Source organism: Saccopteryx leptura, chromosome 3 (genome assembly GCF_036850995.1).
Source record: "Saccopteryx leptura isolate mSacLep1 chromosome 3, mSacLep1_pri_phased_curated, whole genome shotgun sequence".
In the NCBI taxonomy this organism is placed as follows: domain Eukaryota; kingdom Metazoa; phylum Chordata; class Mammalia; order Chiroptera; family Emballonuridae; genus Saccopteryx; species Saccopteryx leptura.
In genome coordinates, this window is record NC_089505.1 from 30,468,960 (window position 1) to 30,491,217 (window position 22,258).

The 22,258-nt window shown below is 38.2% G+C and overlaps 1 protein-coding gene across 10 annotated transcripts in view; it reads right to left on the reverse strand.

Annotated features, from left to right (window-relative positions):
• The window catches only part of EYA4 (EYA transcriptional coactivator and phosphatase 4), a 299,771-nt gene that overhangs the window by 63,122 nt on the left and 214,391 nt on the right, over positions 1–22,258 (reverse strand). For 6 of the 10 annotated variants that reach the window (XM_066373193.1, XM_066373192.1, XM_066373189.1 and 3 more), the window contains exon 4: positions 3,980–4,104. In XM_066373193.1, coding sequence (XP_066229290.1) covers positions 3,980–4,104 — 125 coding nt within the window. Of the gene's footprint in view, positions 1–2,550; positions 2,620–3,979; positions 4,105–22,258 lie in introns of all 10 variants that reach the window. The other 4 variants (XM_066373184.1, XM_066373185.1, XM_066373186.1 and 1 more) reach the window with 1 other exon arrangement.

Sequence of the window (22,258 nt, forward strand, 5' to 3'; positions counted from 1 at the left end):
ATTTATTAAAAATTTCATATAAACGTGCTACCAAGACTATATCATTAGTTATCAAAGTATATGTAACATTTTGTTACTAAAAGTTTGCCCCTAGTAGTCACTTTACATATTCTAAATGAAGTAGAATTTCTTTTTTTTTTGTGGCAGAAACAGAGAGAGGGACAGATAGGGACAGACAAGAAGGGAGAGAGATGAGAAACATCAATTCTTCATTGCAGTTCCTTAGTTGTTCATTGATTGATTTCTCATATGTGCCTTGACTGGGAGGCTACAGCAGACTGAGTGATCCCTTGCTCAAGCCAGCAACCTTGGGCTCAAGCTGGTGAACCCTGCTCAAACCCAATGAGCCCGCGCTCAAGCTGGCGACCTCGGGGTCTCGAACCTGGGTCCTCCATGTCCCAGTCCGACGCTCTATCCACTGCACGACCGCCTGTGTCAGGCTAAATGAAGAAGAATTTAACATCTAACTAAACATTGGAGAGTATTTAAATATAATGCATTCTTTTTCCATTTTCCTTAAGAATTTGTTGCCTAATTATTATCAAATTATCAATTTAACAAGGCAATATTCTGGTATTTATTATCAAGCAACATACATACAATATCGAATTTAAGATAACACTTGCCAGGAGGAAGTGTTATCAACCTACTACTTTCATAGAAAGAAGTTGAAGCTCAGAAAGGTTCAGTAACTTGGCCAAGGAGACACTCACAATAAGTGCAGTGCCAAGGTCCAGATCTATGCTCCTGACATACGAGTCCTTGTTCTTCCCACATGAGCACATGACATTTAACATTAACACTAAGCACCCAAAAACACTGATGTGTAATGCTCAGAAAAAATGTTTCCAGTTAAGATTAGATAAAAAATTACTAAATATTCAACATCTATATTAATTAGTATAAAGTTGCCTGTGTTGTATTAATTCTACTTTTTTTTTTTTTTTTTTCATTTTTCTGAAGCTGGAAACAGGGAGAGACAGTCAGACAGACTCCCGCATGCGCCCGACCGGGATCCACCCGGCACGCCCACCATGGGGCGACGCTCTGCCCACCAGGGGGCGATGCTCTGCCCATCCTGGGCGTCGCCATATTGCGACCAGAGCCACTCTAGCGCCTGGGGCAGAGGCCACAGAGCCATCCCCAGCGCCCGGGCCATGTTTGCTCCAATGGAGCCTTGGCTGCGGGAGGGGAAGAGAGAGACAGAGAGGAAAGTGCGGCGGAGGGGTGGAGAAGCAAATGGGCGCTTCTCCTGTGTGCCCTGACCGGGAGTCGAACCCGGGTCCTCCGCACGCTAGGCCGACGCTCTACCGCTGAGCCAACCGGCCAGGGCTAATTCTACTTTAGAAGAGAATAGCCAGTGAGCGAGAAATATTTTTTACAACTTAAATATTTTTAAAAGCCATCAATTTTGGAATATTTTGTGACATGTGAAAATAATATAAAATTTACATTTCAGGGGCTATAAAGTTTTAGTGCAACCGAACCACACTAGTTCATTTATGTATTATCTGTGGCTGCTTTTGAACTATTATGGCATTATGAGTAGTGGAGACAGAGGCAGTTATAACCTATGGAGCCTACAATAGTTACTACAGTTTCTTTATAGAAAAACCCCCATGAATTAGAATTAAGAGGAACTAAATTCTGGCAATATACTTTTAAGTATGAAAAGTATATTTTAAGTATAGAATTGAAAAAAATTGAAACAAAAATTACAAATATATAAGGGATATATCATATATTCTAATATAATCTGAGATACAGTAAGGTCTGAAGCAAACTATGCCTAGCCTAACTGCTTGCTTGTAATGCACATTTCAGATAGGTAGTAAGCTCTTCTTTTTAACCTTAAAATTGGGTGGTCCCACCATAGTGTTATGGTTTTGTTTTTAATTTTTAATTTTGATAGTATATTAACTTTTGGTTTAGGAAAAGTTTGTTTATACTTTATATTACATATGTGAATATAATAAATGTCTATAGATCAAGACAATATAAAGGATGATATTAATTTATAATTTAAAATATATACCTTTCATCACTGATGGTTTTTAAATGATGAGATTTTAAATATTAATACTGAAGTACTTTAATTAGAATATTTAACAAAGACTCTAAAATAGTAAATATCTCCCATGGTAAAAAAGCCAATTTAAATATGAAAAGAAATAGGTTTAAAAGATAATTGAGTTTGTATTATGTACAATCTTGCTTCAAAAGCTCTGACAGGTCTGTTGCGCTCAATTAACCATTCAGTAAATTGATATGTAGTTAGAAAAACAGATGGACCCATTTTTGCAAAATTATGAAAAAATCTAGAAAAAAATACTGCTGATATAAAGATTCTAAAAAGAGAATAACTAGCTGATACAAAAACCAGAGCCAACTGTTACCAATACATAATTAAAAGGCATGTTCATTTCTCCTTTTTCTTTACAGTACTGGACACAGAATAAAAGGTGCAAAGAGAGAAATAGCAGCAGAAAGCAAACCAGAAGGGCAAATCCACACACCCAAACACATGCAGTGTACCATCGTCTCTCATACTTGTTGCGGAAGAGGGGGTGTTGCAACTCAGCAACCAGTCTGCAGTGTTTAAAACAGTCATGTTGTCCCCTGAGGATAGGAACAGTATAAGGGTTCATTGTCTGAATGCCTGCTCAGTGTACACCAATAGTCTTCCATGCCTGCACTGCTTTCTGACCTTTTTGCCAAAAATTATAACTGTATGGCATGACTTTCACATTTTAGTTTATCAGATCTGTTTTAGTTCAGTTAAATATATACACATGACAATTAGTGAACTCCAAAGTCTGATTCCAGATGTATGATTTTTAAAAAATCGTATTATTTCTATCAAGCTAAGGTTCAAATATTAATGTTTTTACTCCAGAAGTCATCACTAAACAATCTTATAAATTTTCAATACTATAATTAATTAGCTGAAACTATAGATGCATGTTTAGAGACAAATAAACATTATAAACAAGAAAAATGTTAATCTACAAAGGGCCTGGGGTAAAACATTATTAAATACAGGCAAGTTGCAATGCACACAACTTTACAAAGGAAATTTTAGGTGGTACTGTTATTCTCAAATAAATGTAAAGAGGTGTATCAATTTCATAAATATTTATTGAAAATTTAAAAGAAAATATGATGTGGCAAATGCTGATCTCTAGTCCTATGATGTTTGGAAATTAAAACAAATTTCCTATAATTTATCACTTATTGAATAAAACAACTAGATCTACAAAACTTCAAAATGAGTGAGAATAATTTAAATTACAGTTTATACATTCATGTGTGTATCTATATGTAGTCTATGTATTCTGATACAAAAATAAGATAATATTTTCTGGCAAGTTGAATGCATTTTCTAAAAACAATAGGGAAGAATATTTGTAATAATTGACTGTTGCTGTATGCTATGGAATAATTATGGACTAATCAAATGAGAAGGTATCTGGAAAAAATACTCAATTCCTATTCTAAATTCTTGCTAGGCATTATTCTCTTTGAAAAGAAAATTGCAGCAGATAGGGATTGTTTTCTATTTCCAAAATTATTTTTAAGAAAAAATATGGGGTAGATTTTCTTTCTTGCAATTCAAAACAAAACCAGAAATTAACATAATTTATTTTCTTTGTCTTCCTTTTTTTTTGTACGATCCAGTGAAAATCTTTGGGCACATTTTCTACATATAAAGAAATATTTACAATGACAAATGCAAGAAAAGGAAGCCTCATTAAAGGCCTTCAAATGTCTAGGCCTGTCTATTCTTTCTGAATGCTTCCAGTTTTAGAAGAAAAGCAAAAGTTTCAAGAAAGCGAACAGAACAATAAATAACATTCTTCAATATAATGCTGATTGTGTTATTGCTAATGAAATATTTATTTATTAGTAAATCCCTAACATGTGAAATTGCAGCAAAAATAATATGTGATTCTGGGTGTCTTCAAGGTTGTACACTTACCTCCCGTCCCATTTGTGGTGACTGATGTGCTACTTAGATTAGCTTTCTCCAGTTTGGAGCTACCAGGAGTATCACCGCCTCCAACAAGAGGATGAGGACTTGCTAGGTCCTGCATTTCCATAGACCTGTTAGAGCAGGAAGCAAGAGAGCAGAAGTTGAAATTTCAGCAATAACTTCTTTCCTTTCCTTTCCTTTCCTTTCCTTTCTTTTCCTTCCCTTCCCTTCCCTTCCCTTCCCTTCCCTTCCCTTCCCTTCCCTTCCCTTCCCTTCCCTTCCCTTCCTTTTCTTTTCCTTTTTCCTTTTTCCTTTCCTTTTTCCTCTCTCCTCTCTCCTTTCTCCTCTTTCCCTCCCTTTCTTTCTTTCTCTCTCTCTTTTTCTTTTTGTGGGAGAAAGATAGAGACGGGAAGGAAGAGAGATGAGAAGCATCAACTTATAGTTGTGGCACCTTGGTTGTTCATTGATTGCTTTCTTATATGTGCCTTGCCCAGGGGCTCTAGCCAAGCCAGTGACCCCTTGCTTAAGCCAGCAACCTTGGGCTCAAGCCAGCAACCTTTCGATTTAAGCCAGTGACCATGGGGTTATATAGATGATCTCATGCTCAAGGTAGCAACCTTGGGGTTTTGAACTGGAGACCTCAGGCTCAACAATAATTTCTTAATAAACTACATATATATTTTATTGAGCATGAATGTGAGGTAACAATAACAAGAAATGAAACCAACAGCTAAGACTTTTTGGTTAAACTGGTAAACATGCCAGTTCATTAAAAATTAATAAACTTTCGCCTGGCCGGTTGGCTCAGCGGTAGAGCTTCGGCCTAGCGTGCGGAGGACCCGGGTTCGATTCCTGGCCAGGGCACACAGGAGAAGCGCCCATTTGCTTCTCCACCCCTCCACCCGCTTTCCTCTCTGTCTCTCTCTTCCCCTCCCTCAGCCAAGGCTCCATTGGAGCAAAGATGGCCCGGGCGCTGGGGATGGCTCTGTGGCCTCTGCCTCAGGCGCTAGAGTGGCTCTGGTTGCAATATGGCGACGCCCAGGATGGGCAGAGCATCGCCCCCTGGTGGGCAGAGCGTCGCCCCTGGTGGGCGTGCCGGGTGGATCCCGGTCGGGCGCATGCGGAAGTCTGTCTGACTGTCTCTCCCCGTTTCCAGCTTCAGAAAAATGAAAAAAAAAAAATAATAATAATAATAAACTTTCTACCGTAGTTAATCCTCATAATTTGTTATTTGTAACCAGATAAAAACTCAGATCTACAGGAACGAATAAAGATTGACAGGAAGGTAAATAGCAGGCACGTTTTATTTCTACAAAAGATTATCCTTTATTTTTCTTTTAATTCATGAAAGAGCCAAATGTGTACTTTATAATATGGTATAGAAATAATATACATGACAACAGCACAAAAATTATATTCTTTAAGATTCTTTCATTTAGCATATGGTGTTATAATAAACATAGATAAGAAGCAAGTTTTGGATATATTAAGTAATACCTATCATTAAATATTAATAAAAATATCAGAAGTATGACAAAATCAATAAAACTACTGAAAAACTTTAAAAAAATGCAATTAACCCCAAAGAAGTCAGGAAAAGAGAAAAAAGAAAGAACATTTGAAAAATAGAAAACACATAGCAAGATGGCACACTCAAACACAATGTATCAGTGATTACAATAAATATCTTGAACTAAAGACTCCACTAAAAAACCAAATATTGTCATGTTGGATGAAGTAACCAAGTCTCACCTTTCGGGTATCTATAACAAAAGGACTTTAAACCTAAGCAACACTGTGATACGATGGTGAGCTGCCCAGACTCCTAGTTCTATGACAGTAAAGTTTATTCCTATAGCTGTTGGGAGTGTTACTAACTGGCAGTTCTCAAATGAATTTCTTTCCAGGATTTGCCCTCAACTAAACCGATTCACTTTACGCAAGATCACACCTCTTAGAAAGTAGCCTTTAACTACAAACTAGTCCATAAAGGGCCATAAAGCCTATTACCTTGAATCTCAGGGTCACATGACTCCAGAGCCTGCATAAAATCAGCTGAAACCTTTGTTGCAATTGCACTGAAGATCAATGCCTCTCAGGCCAATCATGCTTCCTTTATCTTCCCAAAGTTATTACTGCTGATAGCACAACTCAACAAACTCTGACACCATCACCATTTCAAGGTCTGCTTGCTGGGAACTTGAACAGTGATGACTCAAATAGGTTCAGGGTAAGGTACAAAAAATGATATCCCATGTAAGTAATAAATATAAATATTTGGGCTATAACAATATCATACAAACTAGGCCTCAAGAAGAAGTGTATTAGCAGATAACACTTTTTTTCCCCCAGAAGACATAGCAATCCTAAATTTTCATGAACCTAATAGCAGAGTTTCAAAACACATGAAGCAAACTAACATAATTAAAGAAAAATAATAAAAAATCTATGCTCATAGTTGTAGCTTTCATAACATGCTTCATAGAGTAAACAATAAAAAGTAGACAAAAAGTAAATTTTATATATATATAAAATTTATATATATATACAGTTTGATATAGTCAAACTGATATATATACAGTTTGATATAGTCCCATTTATATATATATACAGTTTGATATAGTCAAATTTGATATATATACAGTTTGATATAGTCCCATTCGTTTATTTTTGCATTTACCTTGACTTTGAGGTAAAATTCATAAAAGTCTCTCCAAAACTAAGGTCCATAAATTTAGTACTCATGTTCTCTTCTATATAATTTATTGTTTCAGGTTTTTTTTTGTTTGTTTGTTTTTTAGATCACATCTGGTCTTCAGCTGTTTATTTTTTTTAATTTTTTTTAATTTTTTATTTATTCATTTTAGAGAGGAGAGAGAGAAAGAGAGAGAGAGAGAGAGAGAGACAGAAAGAGAGAAGGGAGGAGCTGGAAGCATCAACTCCCATATGTGCCTTGACCAGGCAAGCCCAGGTTTTGAACCGGCGACCTCAGCATTTCCAGGTCGACGCTTTATCCACTGCGCCACCACAGGTCAGGCTGTTTCAGGTTTTATATATAGGTTTTTGAGCTATTTTGAGTTAATTTTTTATATGGTAACAAACAACATTCTAGTTTCGTTCTTTTGCATGTGGCTTTCCTATTTTGCCAACACCATTTATTGAAACTAAAATTCATCTTTACAGCAAAAGAAACTGTCAACAAAATCAAAAGACAACCAGCCAAATGGGAAAAGATATTTGCAAACAACACCCCCAACAAGTTATTAATATCCAAAATATTTAAATAACTCGTACAACTCAACAGTTAAAACAAACAAAAAAACTCAATCGAATTAAAAAATGGGCAGAGGACCTGAACTGACAATTCTCCCAGGAAGACACACAAATGTCCAACAGATGGCCCTGGCCAGTTTGCTCAGTGGTAGTGTGTTGGCCTGATATGTAGAAGTCCTGGGTTCAATTCCTGGTCAGGGTACATAGGAGAAGCAAGCATCTGCTTCTCCATTTCTCCCCTTCTCTTTTTCTCTCTCTTTCCCTCCTACAGCCATGGCTCAAATAGTTCAAACAAGTTGGCCCCAGGTGCTGAGGATGGCTCTGTGACCTTGCCTCAGGCACTAAAATAGCTTGTTTACAGAGCAATGGAGCAGCAGCCCCAGTTGGGCAGAGCATCACCCAGTAGGGGACTTGCCTGGTAGATCACAGTCAGGGTGCAAGTGGGAGTCTGTCTCTCGCTCCTAGTCTCTCACTTAATAAAAAAAATGCCCAACAGATGTATAAAATGCTTAACTTCACGAGCTAATAAAAAAATGCAAATCAAAACTACTAGATACCACCTCATACCTATTAGAATGGCTAATATCAAGAAGATAGGTAATAAGTGTTGGAGAGGTTGTGGAGAAAAAGAAACCCTCATTCACTGCTGGTGGGAATATAAACTAGTACAGCCACTATAGAAAACAGTATGAAGGTTCCTCAAAAAACTTAGAATAGAGTTATATGACCCAGCAACCTCTTTTCTGGGTATCTACCTGAAAAATTTGAAAACATTTATTTGCAAAGATACACTCCTGTGCTTACTGCAGCATTATTCATGGTGGCCAAGACATGGAAGTAACTGCTGTGTCCTTCACTAGATGACCAGATAAAAAAGATGTGCTACATATATACTATGGAATACTCCTCAGCCATAAGAAATGATGAAATACTGCCATTTGTGACAACATGGATAGATGTTGAGATTATCATGCTAAGTGAAATAAGCCAGACAGAAAAAGTCAAGAACCATATGATTTCATTTACATGTGGGATATAAAACTAAAAGCAAAAAAATAAACAAATGAGACATACACACAAAAACATATAGATAGAGACAATAGTGTGGTGTTCACCAGAGGGAAAGAGAGGTGGGGTGTATGTAGTAAAGGGAACAGGGGGTCAAATACATGGTGACAGAAGATTTGACTCTGCAAGGTGAAAATACAGTGCAGTATACAGATGATATATTACACAACTGCACACTTGAAAACTATATAATTTTATTAGCCAATGTCACTCCATAAATTTAATTATACATATTTAATAATATACTATTCACAGAAGATTTGAATAGTATCACTAATGTGACTTGACAGTCCTAGTACACTAATATCCAGTAATTATAAAATACACATTATTTTCATGTGCATACGAATGTCCACCAAAAAAGACTATATGTTATGCCATAAAATGAGTATCACTAGATTTTAAATTAAATCTTACAAAGTGTGGTATCTTATCACAATAAATTAAAATAAAAAACAATGATAATATAATACCCAAAATAATCCTCAATACTTTAAAATTAAATACCACACTTCTAAATAATTTATGCATTAAAGGAGATGTTGGAGTGACTGTAGAAAATATTTAGGACAAAATGATGACAACACATCACCCGCTCAATATAGTCAACTCATCTTTGACAAAGAATCAAAATTAATAAAATGGAACAAAGGCAATCTGTCCAAAAATGGTGTTGAAGCAACAGGACAACCACAATAATAAATTTAGTAGAGAACAGTTTATGAATTTGACCCAAAAGGCAAGGGAAGGCAAAAATAAATAAATGGGACTATATCAAAATAAAAAGCTTCTGCACAGCAAAAGAAACTGACAATAAATAGTCAGCCAACCAAATGGGAGATAATATTTGCAAACAACAGTTCCAATAAGGGGTTAATATCTAAAATATATAAAGAATTCACAAAGCTCAGCAACAAACAAGGAAACAGTACAATTAAAAAATGGGAGAAGCCCTGGCTGGTTGGCTCAGTGGTAGAGCGTTGGCCTGGTGTGCAGGGGTCCTGGGTTCGATTTCCAGCCAGAGCACACAGGAGAAGCGCCCATCTGCTTCTCCACCCCTCCCCCTCTCCTTCCTCTCTGTCTCTCTCTTCCCCTCCTGCAGCCGAGTCTCCATTGGAGCAAAGAAGGCCAGGGCGCTGGGGATGGCTCCTTGGCCTCTGCCCCAGGCGCTAGAGTGGCTCTGGTCTCGACAGAGCGACACTCCGGAGGGGCAGAGCATCAGCCCCTGGTGGGCGTGCCGGGTGGATCCCAGTCAGGAGCATGTGGGAGTCTGTCTGTCTCTCCCCATTTCTAGCTTCAGAAAAATACAAAAAAAAAAAAAAAAATGGGAGAGAACCTGAACAGATATTTCTCCCAAGAACACATACAAATGGCCAACAGATATATAAAAAGATGTTCATCTCCACTAGCTATTAGAGAAATGCAAATCAAAACTACAATGAGATACCACCTCACATCTGTTAGATTGGCTATGATCAATAAGACAGGAAATAACAAGTGTTGGAGAGGCTGTGGAGAAAAATGAACCATCATTCACTGCTGGTGGGAATGCAAATTAGTACAACCATTATAGAAAATGTATGGTAGTTCCATAAAAAAATAAGAGTAGAACTACCATATGACCCAGCAATCCCTCTACTGGGTTATCTACCCCCAAAACTAAAAAACATTGGTGAGTAAAGATAAAGGCACCCCCATGTTCATTGCAGCATTATTTACAGTGGCCAAGACATAGAAACATTGAAAGTGTCCTTCAATAGAGTATTGGATAAAGAAGATGTGGTACATATATACAATGGAATACTACTCAGCCATAAGAAATGGCAACATATTGCCATTTATGACAACATGAATGGACCCTGAGAACATTATACTGAGTAAAATAAGTAAATCAGAAAAAGCTAAAAAATATATATGATTTCACACATAGGTGGGATATAAAACTGAGACTCATGGACACAGATAAAAGTGAAGCAGTTACCAGGGAGAGGGGCATCTGGGAACACAAGGGAGTAGGTGGGGGAAGGGTATAAAGAGGGACAAATATAAGGTGATGGTAACTGATTTGACTTTGGGTGATGGGTATACAACATAATCAACAGTTCAAATGCTATAGAAATGTTTATCTGAAACCTATGTATTCTTATTGATCAATGTCATCCCATTAAATTTAATTTTGTAAATAAATTTTTTAAATTCAAAAATAATAAATTTAGATACAGATCTTATAACCTTCACAAAAATTAATTCCAAATTCATCATAGATCTAAATGTCAAAAGCAAAACTATAAAAATTCTTGAAGATAATGCCAAGGATATGATTCATGAAATAATTGATAAGCGAGACTTAATTAAAATTAAAGATTTTTGCTCTGAGAAAGACAATGTCAAGGAAATTAGAAGATATATCACAGACTGCATGAAACTATTTGCAAAAGACATATCTGATAAAGAACTTCTGTTCAAAATATACAAAGAACTCTTAAAACTAAGCTATACAAAAACAACTGACTGAAAAATGGACCAAAGACCTCCACGGACACCCCATCAAAGAATATATACAGATGGTAAATAAGCACAATAAGACTTGTCCCACATCATGTCATCAGGAAAATGCAAATTAAAATTAGATATCATCACTACCTATTACAATAGCCACAACCTGGAATAGTGACAGCATCAAATGCTGACAGTGATGTGGAGCCACGGGAACTCTTATTCTTTGCTGATGGGAATGCAAAACGGTACAGCCACTTTGTTAGGAAGTTTTGGTGGTTTCTTACAAAACTAGACATACTCTTAGCATATGATTGAACAATCGTGCTTCTTGATATTTACCCAAGGGATCTGAAAACTTACATCCACACAAATATCTGCGCACAAATGTTTATAATAGCTTTGTTCATAACTGCCAAAACTCGGAAGCCACCAAAATGTCCTTAAGTATGCAAATGGATAAATAAACTCCAGTACATTCAGACAATGGACTATGATTCAGCACTAAAAAGTAATGAGCTATCAGGCCATGAAGAGCATGGAGGGACGTTAAATGTCTATTACTAAATGAAAGAAGCCAATCTGAAAAGACTACATACTGTATGATTCCAACTATATGAATTCCTGGAAAAGGTAATGCTAAGAAGAAAATTAAAAGATCAGCAGTTGTGAGGAGTTGGGACAGAGGAGGAATGAACAGGCAAAGTACACAGAATTTTTAGGACAGTGAAAATATTCTGTATGTTATTGTAATGATACGTATCATTATGTATTTGTCCAGACTCACAGAATGTACAACACTGAGAGTTATCCCTAAGTGAGGTAAACTATAGATGTTAGGCTATTATGATGTATTAATGTAGGTTCATACTTGGTAACAAATGCACCATTCAGGTAGATGATGCTGATAATGGGGGAGATTATGTATATGTGGGGGCAGAGGTTATATGAGAAATCTCTGTTCCTTCCTCACAATTTTGTTGTAAAACTTAAAATTCTCTAAAAAAGGAAGTCTTAGGAAAACACAATCAGAATTTGTGGTATGCAAATAAAGCAGTGGGTTAGTGAGAAATTTATATCTTTAAATATCTGTATTAGAAAAGGAGAATGGTTTAAAATCTGTGATCTAAGTTTCACGTTAAGAAACTAGTAAAAGAAAAGCAAGTTAAACCCAAAGTTAAGTATAGAAAAGGAAATAATAAAAGGCAGAAATCACTGTAATAGAAAATCTATGAACAACAGAGATAATTTACAAATCCAGATGAACATTAGAAATATTAAAGATATTTAAAAATATAATAAGAGAACATTATGAACAGTATTATGCCAAATAATACAAGTTAGATAGATTCAGCAAATTTCTTGAGACACAATATATAAAAACTGATCCAATAAAAAAAGAAAATATGATTCTTTTTAAGTCTAGTTTATACAAAATGTAATATATAAAATAAGAAATTTACCTTACAGTTCCACAGCAGAAAATGATTAATCAGTACCAGTTTTACTAATGTATATTATATGATACATCTTATATTAATATTATTTCCTTTAGTCTTTGCAATGACACATTCAGATACATATTATTTTCCAATATTTTGTAGATTAAAAAAGTGAGGCTTACATCATGTAAGTAGAAAGACCAGAACCAGAATTTGATCACAGGTCTATCTGATGCCTGAGCTCAATTTTTTCTATCATAAATTGTATGTTTCCCATTTAAGAAGTGACTTTGATTCTTTCACTGTGTGAAACCACAATCACGAATGTATATCTGCCTGACCAGGCGGTGACGCAGTGGATAGAGTGTCGGACTGGGATGCGGAGGATCCAGGTTGGAGACCCTGAGGTCGCCAGCTTGAGCGCAGGCTCATCTGGTTTGAGCGAAGCTCACTAGCTTCAACCTAAGGTCACTGGCTCAAGCAAGGGATTACTCGGTCTGCTGTAGCCCCATGGTCAAGGCACATATGAGAAAGCAGTCAATGAACAACTAAGGTGTTGCAATGAAAAACTGATGATTGATGCTTCTCATCTCTCTCCGTTCCTGTCTGTCTGTCCCTATCTATCCCTCTCTCTGACTCTCTCTCTCTGTCTCTGAAAAAAAAAAAAAAAGAATGTATATCTGTGCAATATAAAATAATGAGTGGTTTTTGAAAAATTACTAAACTCAATGTATGTTTATCCTTCCCAATTTACACCAGTTGTTATCATATTTCAAGGTCACCTTCTTTTCCTCCCAAGATTTCTATTTCAACTCCCTTAAAGAAGTGTTTTCAATTGGTATGCCACAAGAATTCTTAGAACATGCACTATCTGACTGTTCAGTCAGGGACACTTACCACTGATTGTCAAATTAAAAAAAAAAGGACAACAGCCAATACAACAATAGTCATCCAGTGTGAATGAATCAAAATCAGACCTAGTTTTTTGTCAGATTAGCAAAAAATATATTTTTGGTGTGCTGAAGAATTTTAATAATTAGTTTATGTGTGCCAAGAGATGAAAAAGGTTGAAAAGTGGTCCTTCTGTCATAAGGCTGTATGAATACTCGCATGTACCTACCTGGACAGTACAAAAAATGAACTTGCCCATAACTACAAACACTCACTAAATAAAGAAAATAAAGAATTGCCAGTCAGATGCAACCAACTTCTTGGTTCTTTTCTGCAACTTCTGTAGCACAGACGGAATTTATTTCTGACAAACTGAAATATCCTCTTCAAACCCAAGAAAGAGCTCGCTCTATAATGGTACATTTTAGAGACTGCTCTAACTCCGAAATAGATTCCTTCTGCACAAATGCTGGTAATGAATCATAGCCTGTTCATTTACAGGCTGAGATTCCATCAATTGTTCATGACCCAAGAAATGCAGAAGCATCCTAGACTTTCAAAGACACTCACTCTTATGCCAGCTTTTCCTCTGCATAAAGTGGATGCTATGTATGCCTGCCTCTTTGTCCCACATTTCCAGTGTCCATTTAATCAGCCAGTGTTCATTCTGACCATCACATGAGTTGAAAGGCACATGTTCAGGTATTTGCTTTGCTTACAACTTCCTTTTCTATGTAATATAACCCTTCATTCTTCTCAGCTAAAAAGTAGGAATAACAACACTGGCTTCTACTTAAGTAATTAGTGTAAGCGCCATTAGGGCAGGGATTATTTTAAATTTTGTTCATTGTGTTTTCCCCCCCTACACTTAAAACTGTGCAGGGTACTTATTGGGTACTAATAAATGAAAAATAAAATAGGAATAGGGAAAATGTAAATGACGTGATTTGAGTTACTTGGAGTCAAATGTCGTCTAGAGCTGCTTCCGTGACATATGAAATTTACTTCTAAGAACTGAAATGTCCCCTTCAAACCCAAGGAAGAAGAAGCTTTTTAAATTTGTGCACTGAGGGAGTTCTAGGAATGCATGAAGTATCTTCAAAGCGCTTGCAGGATAGTGGGAGAACAAGAGGATTCGTTTTACGATATAAACGTGTGTGGACTTTTCATATCTGAATGTGCACTGTCAGATCTCCCAAATGAGTAAGAGGTAAGTGTGTGGGGGTGGGGGAGGGAGGGAAGATTCCATATATGGGTACAGAAAGCCACTGTGGAAGAAATAATAATAATAATAATAATAATAATAATAATAATAATAAAGACTTGGCCAACTTTGATCAGGATGAAAGTCATGGGCATGTCACTACTGCGTACCAGTTCTCACTCTCTGGAAAAAGCACTGGCCTTTGAAAAACATCAGATAGCAATGCCAGGTGATCTTAATCCAACACATTTCAGATACAGTCCAAGAAACCCTTGTCATCGCTGCAGACCTGAGCCAGTTTCTCCTTTGGCAGAAAGGCAGGGAGACGTGGATCTTCTCTACTGCACAGTGTCTATGGCACTGACAGGTACACAGACAGTCTCAGAAAGACACCTTCCCTGGGCCATTTCACCAGACATGGTCAGAACTACATTCTACCATAGAGGAAAGGATGTGTTGAGAGAAGATCCCATAATGCAAGGATCAGGGAAGTGGGCCATGCATAATGGGAGCTGTTCTTGCAATTTGCCAGTGACTTCATGCCTGGCCCTGGGGCCAGTATGAATGCTTGCAGTGCAAGCAACTGCCTGCCAGGGTGACCTCAGGCCTTGGAGTAATAACAAATAAAGCCATAAACACACTGTTCTTTGGATACTTTTACCATCCCTGCATTCCAGGGCTTATGACTCTAGACTTGAGACCTGTAATTCCAGCCCCTTCTTCATTATAACTCAAACAAATTATTCAGATAAAACATAATCTTCCCAGCCAAAAAATGTGAGAAAGTATTTTTTTAAAACAGAAGCATTTCTCTAAAATTAGGTTGTGAAAGCACTGCTTAATTTAAAAACAAAGAAAAGAAATCCAGTGAGTTCTCCAAGCATTATTTGGATGACACAGGTCTCAAGATTCTGTTCCATCAGTTGCACCATGGGTAATGAAGCAGGAAATTATTTTGCTCCAGAAAGTAGAACAGTAAGGCCATAAGGCCACAATCAAAACAACTAATATCATCAATTATACCAAGAAATATAGTGACTCCTTTTTTTTTAAAGAAAAAATTCTACCAATAACAATCAGACATTTTACTGTAAGAATGAATGAGGATATTTTCATACTAGAATGTGGAACTAAAAAAGGCAAAGCATTGACATAATGGGAAAAAAAATGATGATTCCTTATTCAAGCGATGAAATCTCAGGGTCTGAGGGGACATTCACTGTTCTCAAATGCAAAAATACCGTTTTATGCTTGAGGTTGTGAATGCAGTGTTAAGAGATTGTACTGTAGACTCAAACCTGGGCTTTATATTCAACTTCTACCATTTATTCGTCATTGGACCTTAGGCTCAAAAGCAGAGATAATAATATAATATCCACTGATGGCGGGGGGGGGGGGGGGTTACTGTGTAAATTAAATAAGATCACACAAATTGCATAGAATTTGATATATGGTATGTCTTAATAAATGTTAGCTGTTACTATAATGACTTCTGCAATACTGTCACTAAATGCCTGATCTATCTGTTTGAAAAGTTAAAGTTTCAAAAAAATCACTTCCTTAAGAGGCAGCTTATTATTGGGAAGTTTTTTTCTGTACATGGTTTCCATAGAAATTTAGTGCTATAAGCACTATAATGTACTGACATAGGCCAAGTCTAAACATTCTTTCACATAACTAACTGCCCTTCAGACATCAAAAAGGCTGTCCCGACCCAGAACCCTTCTCTTCCAGGTTAAGCTTCTTCCAGTTTCTTTGGTTCACTTAGGCCGTTTCAAAGAGGGCACTTCCTAGTGGTCTCTTCTGAAAAAATTCCATGCTGCTGCTTAAACAGCAAGACCCATAGTCTTACAGTCATGGTACAAAAAATGAGGCAAGGATGTTATCACTTTCATTGTTGACACAACATTTAGCCCGAAGAGTACATTAGCTTTGCTAGCAGATACATTAGAGTATTATCTCATACTGAAAAACAGTGACCAGATGCCTAAGCTTCTGTTTCATGTGATGCTTTAAAGACCTGTGTCCTCACAGCTACCATACTCTGAAGTTGGCATATAGAACTCAAGTTAACAGCTTTTCATGTGTTCCTCCCAAATGCCATCTTGAACTGTATCCATTGTTATAGCTTGTCCTGTTAGGCTCTGGTTCTGCCGTTCGATGTACTCTTCCCCCATGCCATGACACCCATAAATTTTCTTTGTGTGTCTTCAATGCCAAATTACAGTAGACATGTTGAGTAGGCTGATGTCAACGATTCTAGAAGTATATCTCATTATTTATATTAACTAATCGGGAATAGTTATTGAGCTGATAGAAAGTTCTATCTTTTCCTTATAAATACATCAAGAGCCTTTGACACACACCTTGCTGAATTCCACATGTACTAAGTACAATGCATTCCCTGTTCCTCTTTTCAAGTATTGCTCTCACAAAAGACTATGAGTCTATTATAATATTCCTTCTGCTTAGAGAACTTATGCTGACTTCTCAAAACTGTAGCCCGTTTTCTAATTATTTGCATTTAATTACTTAAGAATATAATTGTAAAATCAGAAAAACTACAGAAGTGCATTGGTCTGTAGTTTATTATGTCATATAAAGAAACAACAGAATGGTGTGCTTACGTAAGGGGCAATCCAGTCCAAAATGACAACCTAAAGGATTCTGAATGCACCCCTTCCCATGAACACACTGAATATGTACATACATGTAAAACAATTCCTTCATATAAACCAGTTCCTCCTGAGAGACAGCTGAGGGCTGACTGAATAGCTCTGCACAAGGGAAAGAGAGAGACCACACAGGGAAGGTTGGGGAACTGCGTAAGTGCTTTGAGAACTGTGGGAACCGTCTGGGATTGGAAGCTCTTTTGAGTGCCACAGTTGTTGTTTTTAGCTTAATTTTTCCAATTGATTTTTTTTTTGAGAGAGAGAGAGTGAGAGGAAGGGAGGGGTGGAAAGAGAGGAGAAGAAAGAAAGAGAGAAGCCTCAACTCACCATTCCACTTAATGTTTCATTTAGTTGTGTACTCATTGATTGCTTCTCACACATGCCTCGACCAGGGTTTGAACCTGTGAACTCGGTGCGCTAAGATGATGCTTTATTCACTGAGCCCCCCCAGGGACCTTTAAAATATTTTTCCCATTGATTTGAGAGGGGTCGGGGAGAGTGCCAGAGTTTTAAATTCCTTCACCCAGATAGCACAGGCTGGAGCTCTGTCCAGGAACTCTACACACCTGTAGCACGTTCTCTGTCTCACCACCCTACTCCCATTCTGGTCCCAGACAGTGAAACTACTAGGGTACCACTAAATACACACATTGGGCCACCCCTCTCCAGGCCCATTCCAGTCCCAAACTGCAGAGCTGTGAGGGCACTCTGGAGGCCCATGCCCCAGGCCACCTCAGCCAGTGACTGCTGAAGTTCTGCCCAGTCAGCCCCCCACTGCAGAGCTGTGAGGGCACTCTGGAGGCCCATGCCCCAGGCCACCTCAGCCAGTGACTGCTGAAGTTCTGCCCAGTCAGCCCCCCCCCCCCACGGTGCCCTAGGAACCACAGAGGCCAGTTGTGGCTCCAGCTGGAATGCCAAAAACAGCACATACATCTACACAGAGGTTGCTTCTACACAAGGCCACTTCTTCATCATTAGGAGAAATAGCTGTTTAATCTAATCCATAGACACAAACACAGAAAGTCAAAATATAAGATAGAGGAATATGTCCCAAGTGAAGGAATAAGGAAACCACCCTCAAAAACTTCTAATGGAGCAAATAATTTGCCAGGTAAAGATTCAAGGTATCGATCATAAAAATGCTTCCAAACTTGAGAGTAGAATAGAAGAAGTCAGGCAGAACTTCAAAAAAGAGTTGGAAACTATAATAAATAAGCAATCACAGCTTAAAATTAAAAACAAAAATGATAAAATAGACTAGGGTTAATAACAGATTAGATCACACAGAAGAATAAATTAGCCACTTAAAAAAAAAGACAATAGTGGAAATTACCCAATCAGAACAAGAAGAAAAAAAGGAATTTAAAAATATGCTAGGCCTGACCTGTGGTGGCGCAGTGGATAAAGCGTCAACCTGGAAATGCTGAGGTCGCCAGTTTGAAACCCTGGGCTTGCCTGGTCAAGGCACATATGGGAGTTGATGCTTCCTGCTCCTCCCCCTTCTCTGTCTCTGTCTCTGTCTCTCTCTCCTCTCCCTCTCTATCTCCTTTCTAAAAAAAAATGAATAAATTAAAAAAAATAAAATAAAAATATACTAGTTTCAGGCCCTGGCTGGTTGGCTCAGTGGTAGAGCATCGGCCTGGTGTGCAGGAGTCCTGGGTTCGATTCCTGGCCAGGGCACACAGGAGAAGCGCCCAGCTGCTTTTCCACCCCTCCCCCTCTCCTTCCTCTCTGTCTCTCTCTTCCCCTTCTGCAACAGGGCTCCATTGGAGCAAGGTTGGCCGGGGCGCTGAGGATGGCTCCATGGCCTCTGCCTCAGGCGCTAGAATGGCTCTGGTTGCACCAGAGCAATGCCCCAGATGGGCAGAGCATTGCCCCCTGGTGGGCGTGCCGGGTGGATCCCAGTCGGGCGCATGCAGGAGTCTGTCTGACTGCCTCCCTGTTTCCAACTTCATAAAAATACAAAAAAAAAAAAAAACAAAAAAAAAGGAAAAAAAAGAAAAAAGAAAAAAATATGCTAGTTTCAGGGATCTCTGAAACAATATCAAACACATTAATGTTCACATTAGAGGGATCCCAGAAGTGCAAGGACAGAATGGCTGAACACCTTCCTCCCGTGGGAAGGAAACAGACATCCAGGTCCAGGGAACACAGAGAGTGCCAAACAAGATGGACCCAAAGAGACCCACACTAAGACATACTGTAATTACAGTGGCATAAATTAAAAGTAAAGAGAGAATCTTGAAGGTAATAATAAGAAAAAGGAAACAGAAAACAACTACAAAAACAATAAAAAAACCAAAATGGCAAAAAACAACACATACCTATCATTAATTACTTTATATATAAATGGACTAATTTCTCCAACCAAAAGACATAGGGTGACTAAATGAATAAAAAACAAACAAAAACAAACAAACAAACCCCAACAAGGCCCATCCATATGCTACATATACAACACTCACCTTATATCAAAAGACAGACCCATACTGAAAATAAATGTATGGAAAAGATATTCCACACAAATAAAAGTGAAAAGAAAGCTGGGGTAGCAATACTCACATCAGACAAAATGGACTTTTAAACAAAGACTGTAACCCTGGCTGGTTGGCTCAGTGGTAGAACATCAGCCTGGTGTGTGGAAGTCCCAGCTTTGATTCCCTGTCAGGGCATACAAGGGAAGCAACCATCTGCTTCTCCCCCGCTCCTTCTTTTGGTCTCTCTCTCTCTCCTTCTCTCTCTCTCTCTCTCTCTCTCTTTCTGTTTCCCTCCTGCAGCCAGCCATGGTTCAATTGGTTCGAACAAGTTGGCCTAGGGTGTTGAGGATGCCTCCATGACCTCTGCCTTAGGTGCTAAAAAAAATGGCTCTGGTAGCTAAGCAATGGAACAACGACCCCAGATGGGCAGAGCATCGCCGCCTCAAGCGCTTGCCAGGTGGATCCCAGTCCTGTGCATGCGGGAGTCTATCTCTCTGTCTCCCCTCCTTTCACTAAAAAAACAAACAATAAACGACTGTAAAAAAAGACAAAGAAGAGCATTACAGAATGATCAAAGGGTCAAAAGATATAATATTCATAAATATCTATGCACCCAACATAGAAACCCTAACTATGTATAGCAAATACTACCAGACATAGAGAGAAACTGACATCATAACAATAATAGTCGACTTTAATAGACACATACCATAATAGATAGAAAACACAGGTAAAAAACTCAATAAGGAAACAACGGCCTTAAACATCATATGAAAAGATGCTCTACATCATTAATCATCAGGGAAATGCAAATCAAAACCACAGTGAGATATGTCAGAATGGCCGTTATCAAAAAGTCAACAAATAAGTGTTGGTGAGAATGGGGAGGAAAGAGAACCCTTGTGCAGTGTTGGTGTGATTATAAACTAGTGCAGCCACTATGGGAGACAGTATGGGGTTCACCAAACAATGAAAAATAGGACTACTGTACGATACAGAAATCTACTGCTCACAAAAATTAGGGGATATTTCAAAATGAATATGAAGTGATAAAATATCCCTTAATTTTTGTGAGCAGTGTAATTCTTCTGGCTGTCAGAATAAAACAAAAACACTAATTCAAAAGGATATATGTACCCCTATGTTCACTGCCGCAAGATATGAAGGTCACCCAGGTGGCTGTCCATAGGTGAATGGATAAAGAAGTGATACATATATGCAAGGAATTATGACTCAGACATAAAGACTGAAATCTTGCCATCTGCAACAACATGGGTGGGCATAGATGGTATCATACTAAGTGAAATAAGTCAGAGAAAGACAAATACCATACAATTTCACTTATATCTGGAGTCTAAAAAAAGAGAACAAGACAGAAACAGACTCAATGATGCAGAAAATGAACCGATGGTTGCCAGAGGGGTGTAGGGTGTGGGGGATGGGTGGAAAATGTGAAGGGGAATAAGAGGGACTAAGCTCTACTTATAAAATAAATCAGCCACAGGCATGTTGTATACAACAGAGAGAATATAGTCAACCTAATATAATAGTAACTTTGCGTGATGATGGATGGTTAATAGGCTGATTTTGCTCAGCAAAATCGTAAGGTATATAAATATCAAATCACTATGTTGTACACCTGAAACTAATACAATATTGTATGCTAACTATGCTTTAATAAAAAAAAATTTTAAAAGAAACACAAATTATTTATTTTAAACAATTCTCATGATAAATTGTATGCTTTACTAGGTAACAATATGGATTGGGAATAAGTGTAAGTCTATGATCTACTACCTAGAAAAAGTTAATGGGTTTGTGTGTAGATGGTTTTCCAAATATCTTCTCAGTTTACAGGGCTCACTAAATAATACTGAGAGTCTTCCATAGACAGGCATTCTTTACTCCCTTCTTTTCTATGCCAAGACATTCTGTATCTTTATGAGGTTACTCAACCCATTCACTGTGAGCGCAAGGAAGTTAGCACCTGCCACAAGGGATCAGAATGTGAAATGTGATGAGAGAGCCCTGTGATAAGTGCCTGACCTTAGCAAACAAAAATAAACCTTCCAAGAAAAAGATGAAGAAAACGCAGTGATATACAACGTAGAGTACTGTGTGGTTCTTAATATAAGCAATTAAAGTTCCACTCCGCAGGAAGCTGTGCTTGAGGCTGCGTGCGATTCATGAACAGCAATGCCAGAAGACGTCAGGGAACTCCCCCATTGCCCCATCCTTATGACACTATAACATGATAGTCTCCATTAAAAAAAATAGTCGACCAGCCATCTTAGTGATAGGAACCTGGGGTCCACTTCTCATCTGGCGTAATACTTCACGGAGCCGGTCCAAACAATGCAGGGCCCTTGAAATCAGCAGGAGCTCAGCACTCTGATCCCTGCCAAAGCGCAACATGAGAAATGGGGCTGGTATAAATATTCATCGGGAAGTTACGGCCAACCTCCTTGCACTGTGTGTTTAGTGCAACTCAAAACTGCTCCACCTGGTCCCTTCTGGCTCCCTCATGTCTACCAGGGGCTGGCAGCTGGAAGGCAGGCTGAGCCTTAGAAGTCTTTTAATTTGCTGTCGCACCAGAGGGGCAGGCAGGAGGGATGACAATGCATATGCTGGGATTCAATTACAGGACTGTCTTTTCCCAGGTGGAAGGCAATATTGACTGCAGAGAATTCAATGCTTCCGTCTGTTACAGTCCCTTAGGAAAGGATTGGTGGTTTGCAAATGCTGGCTGGGGGTGTGCAACC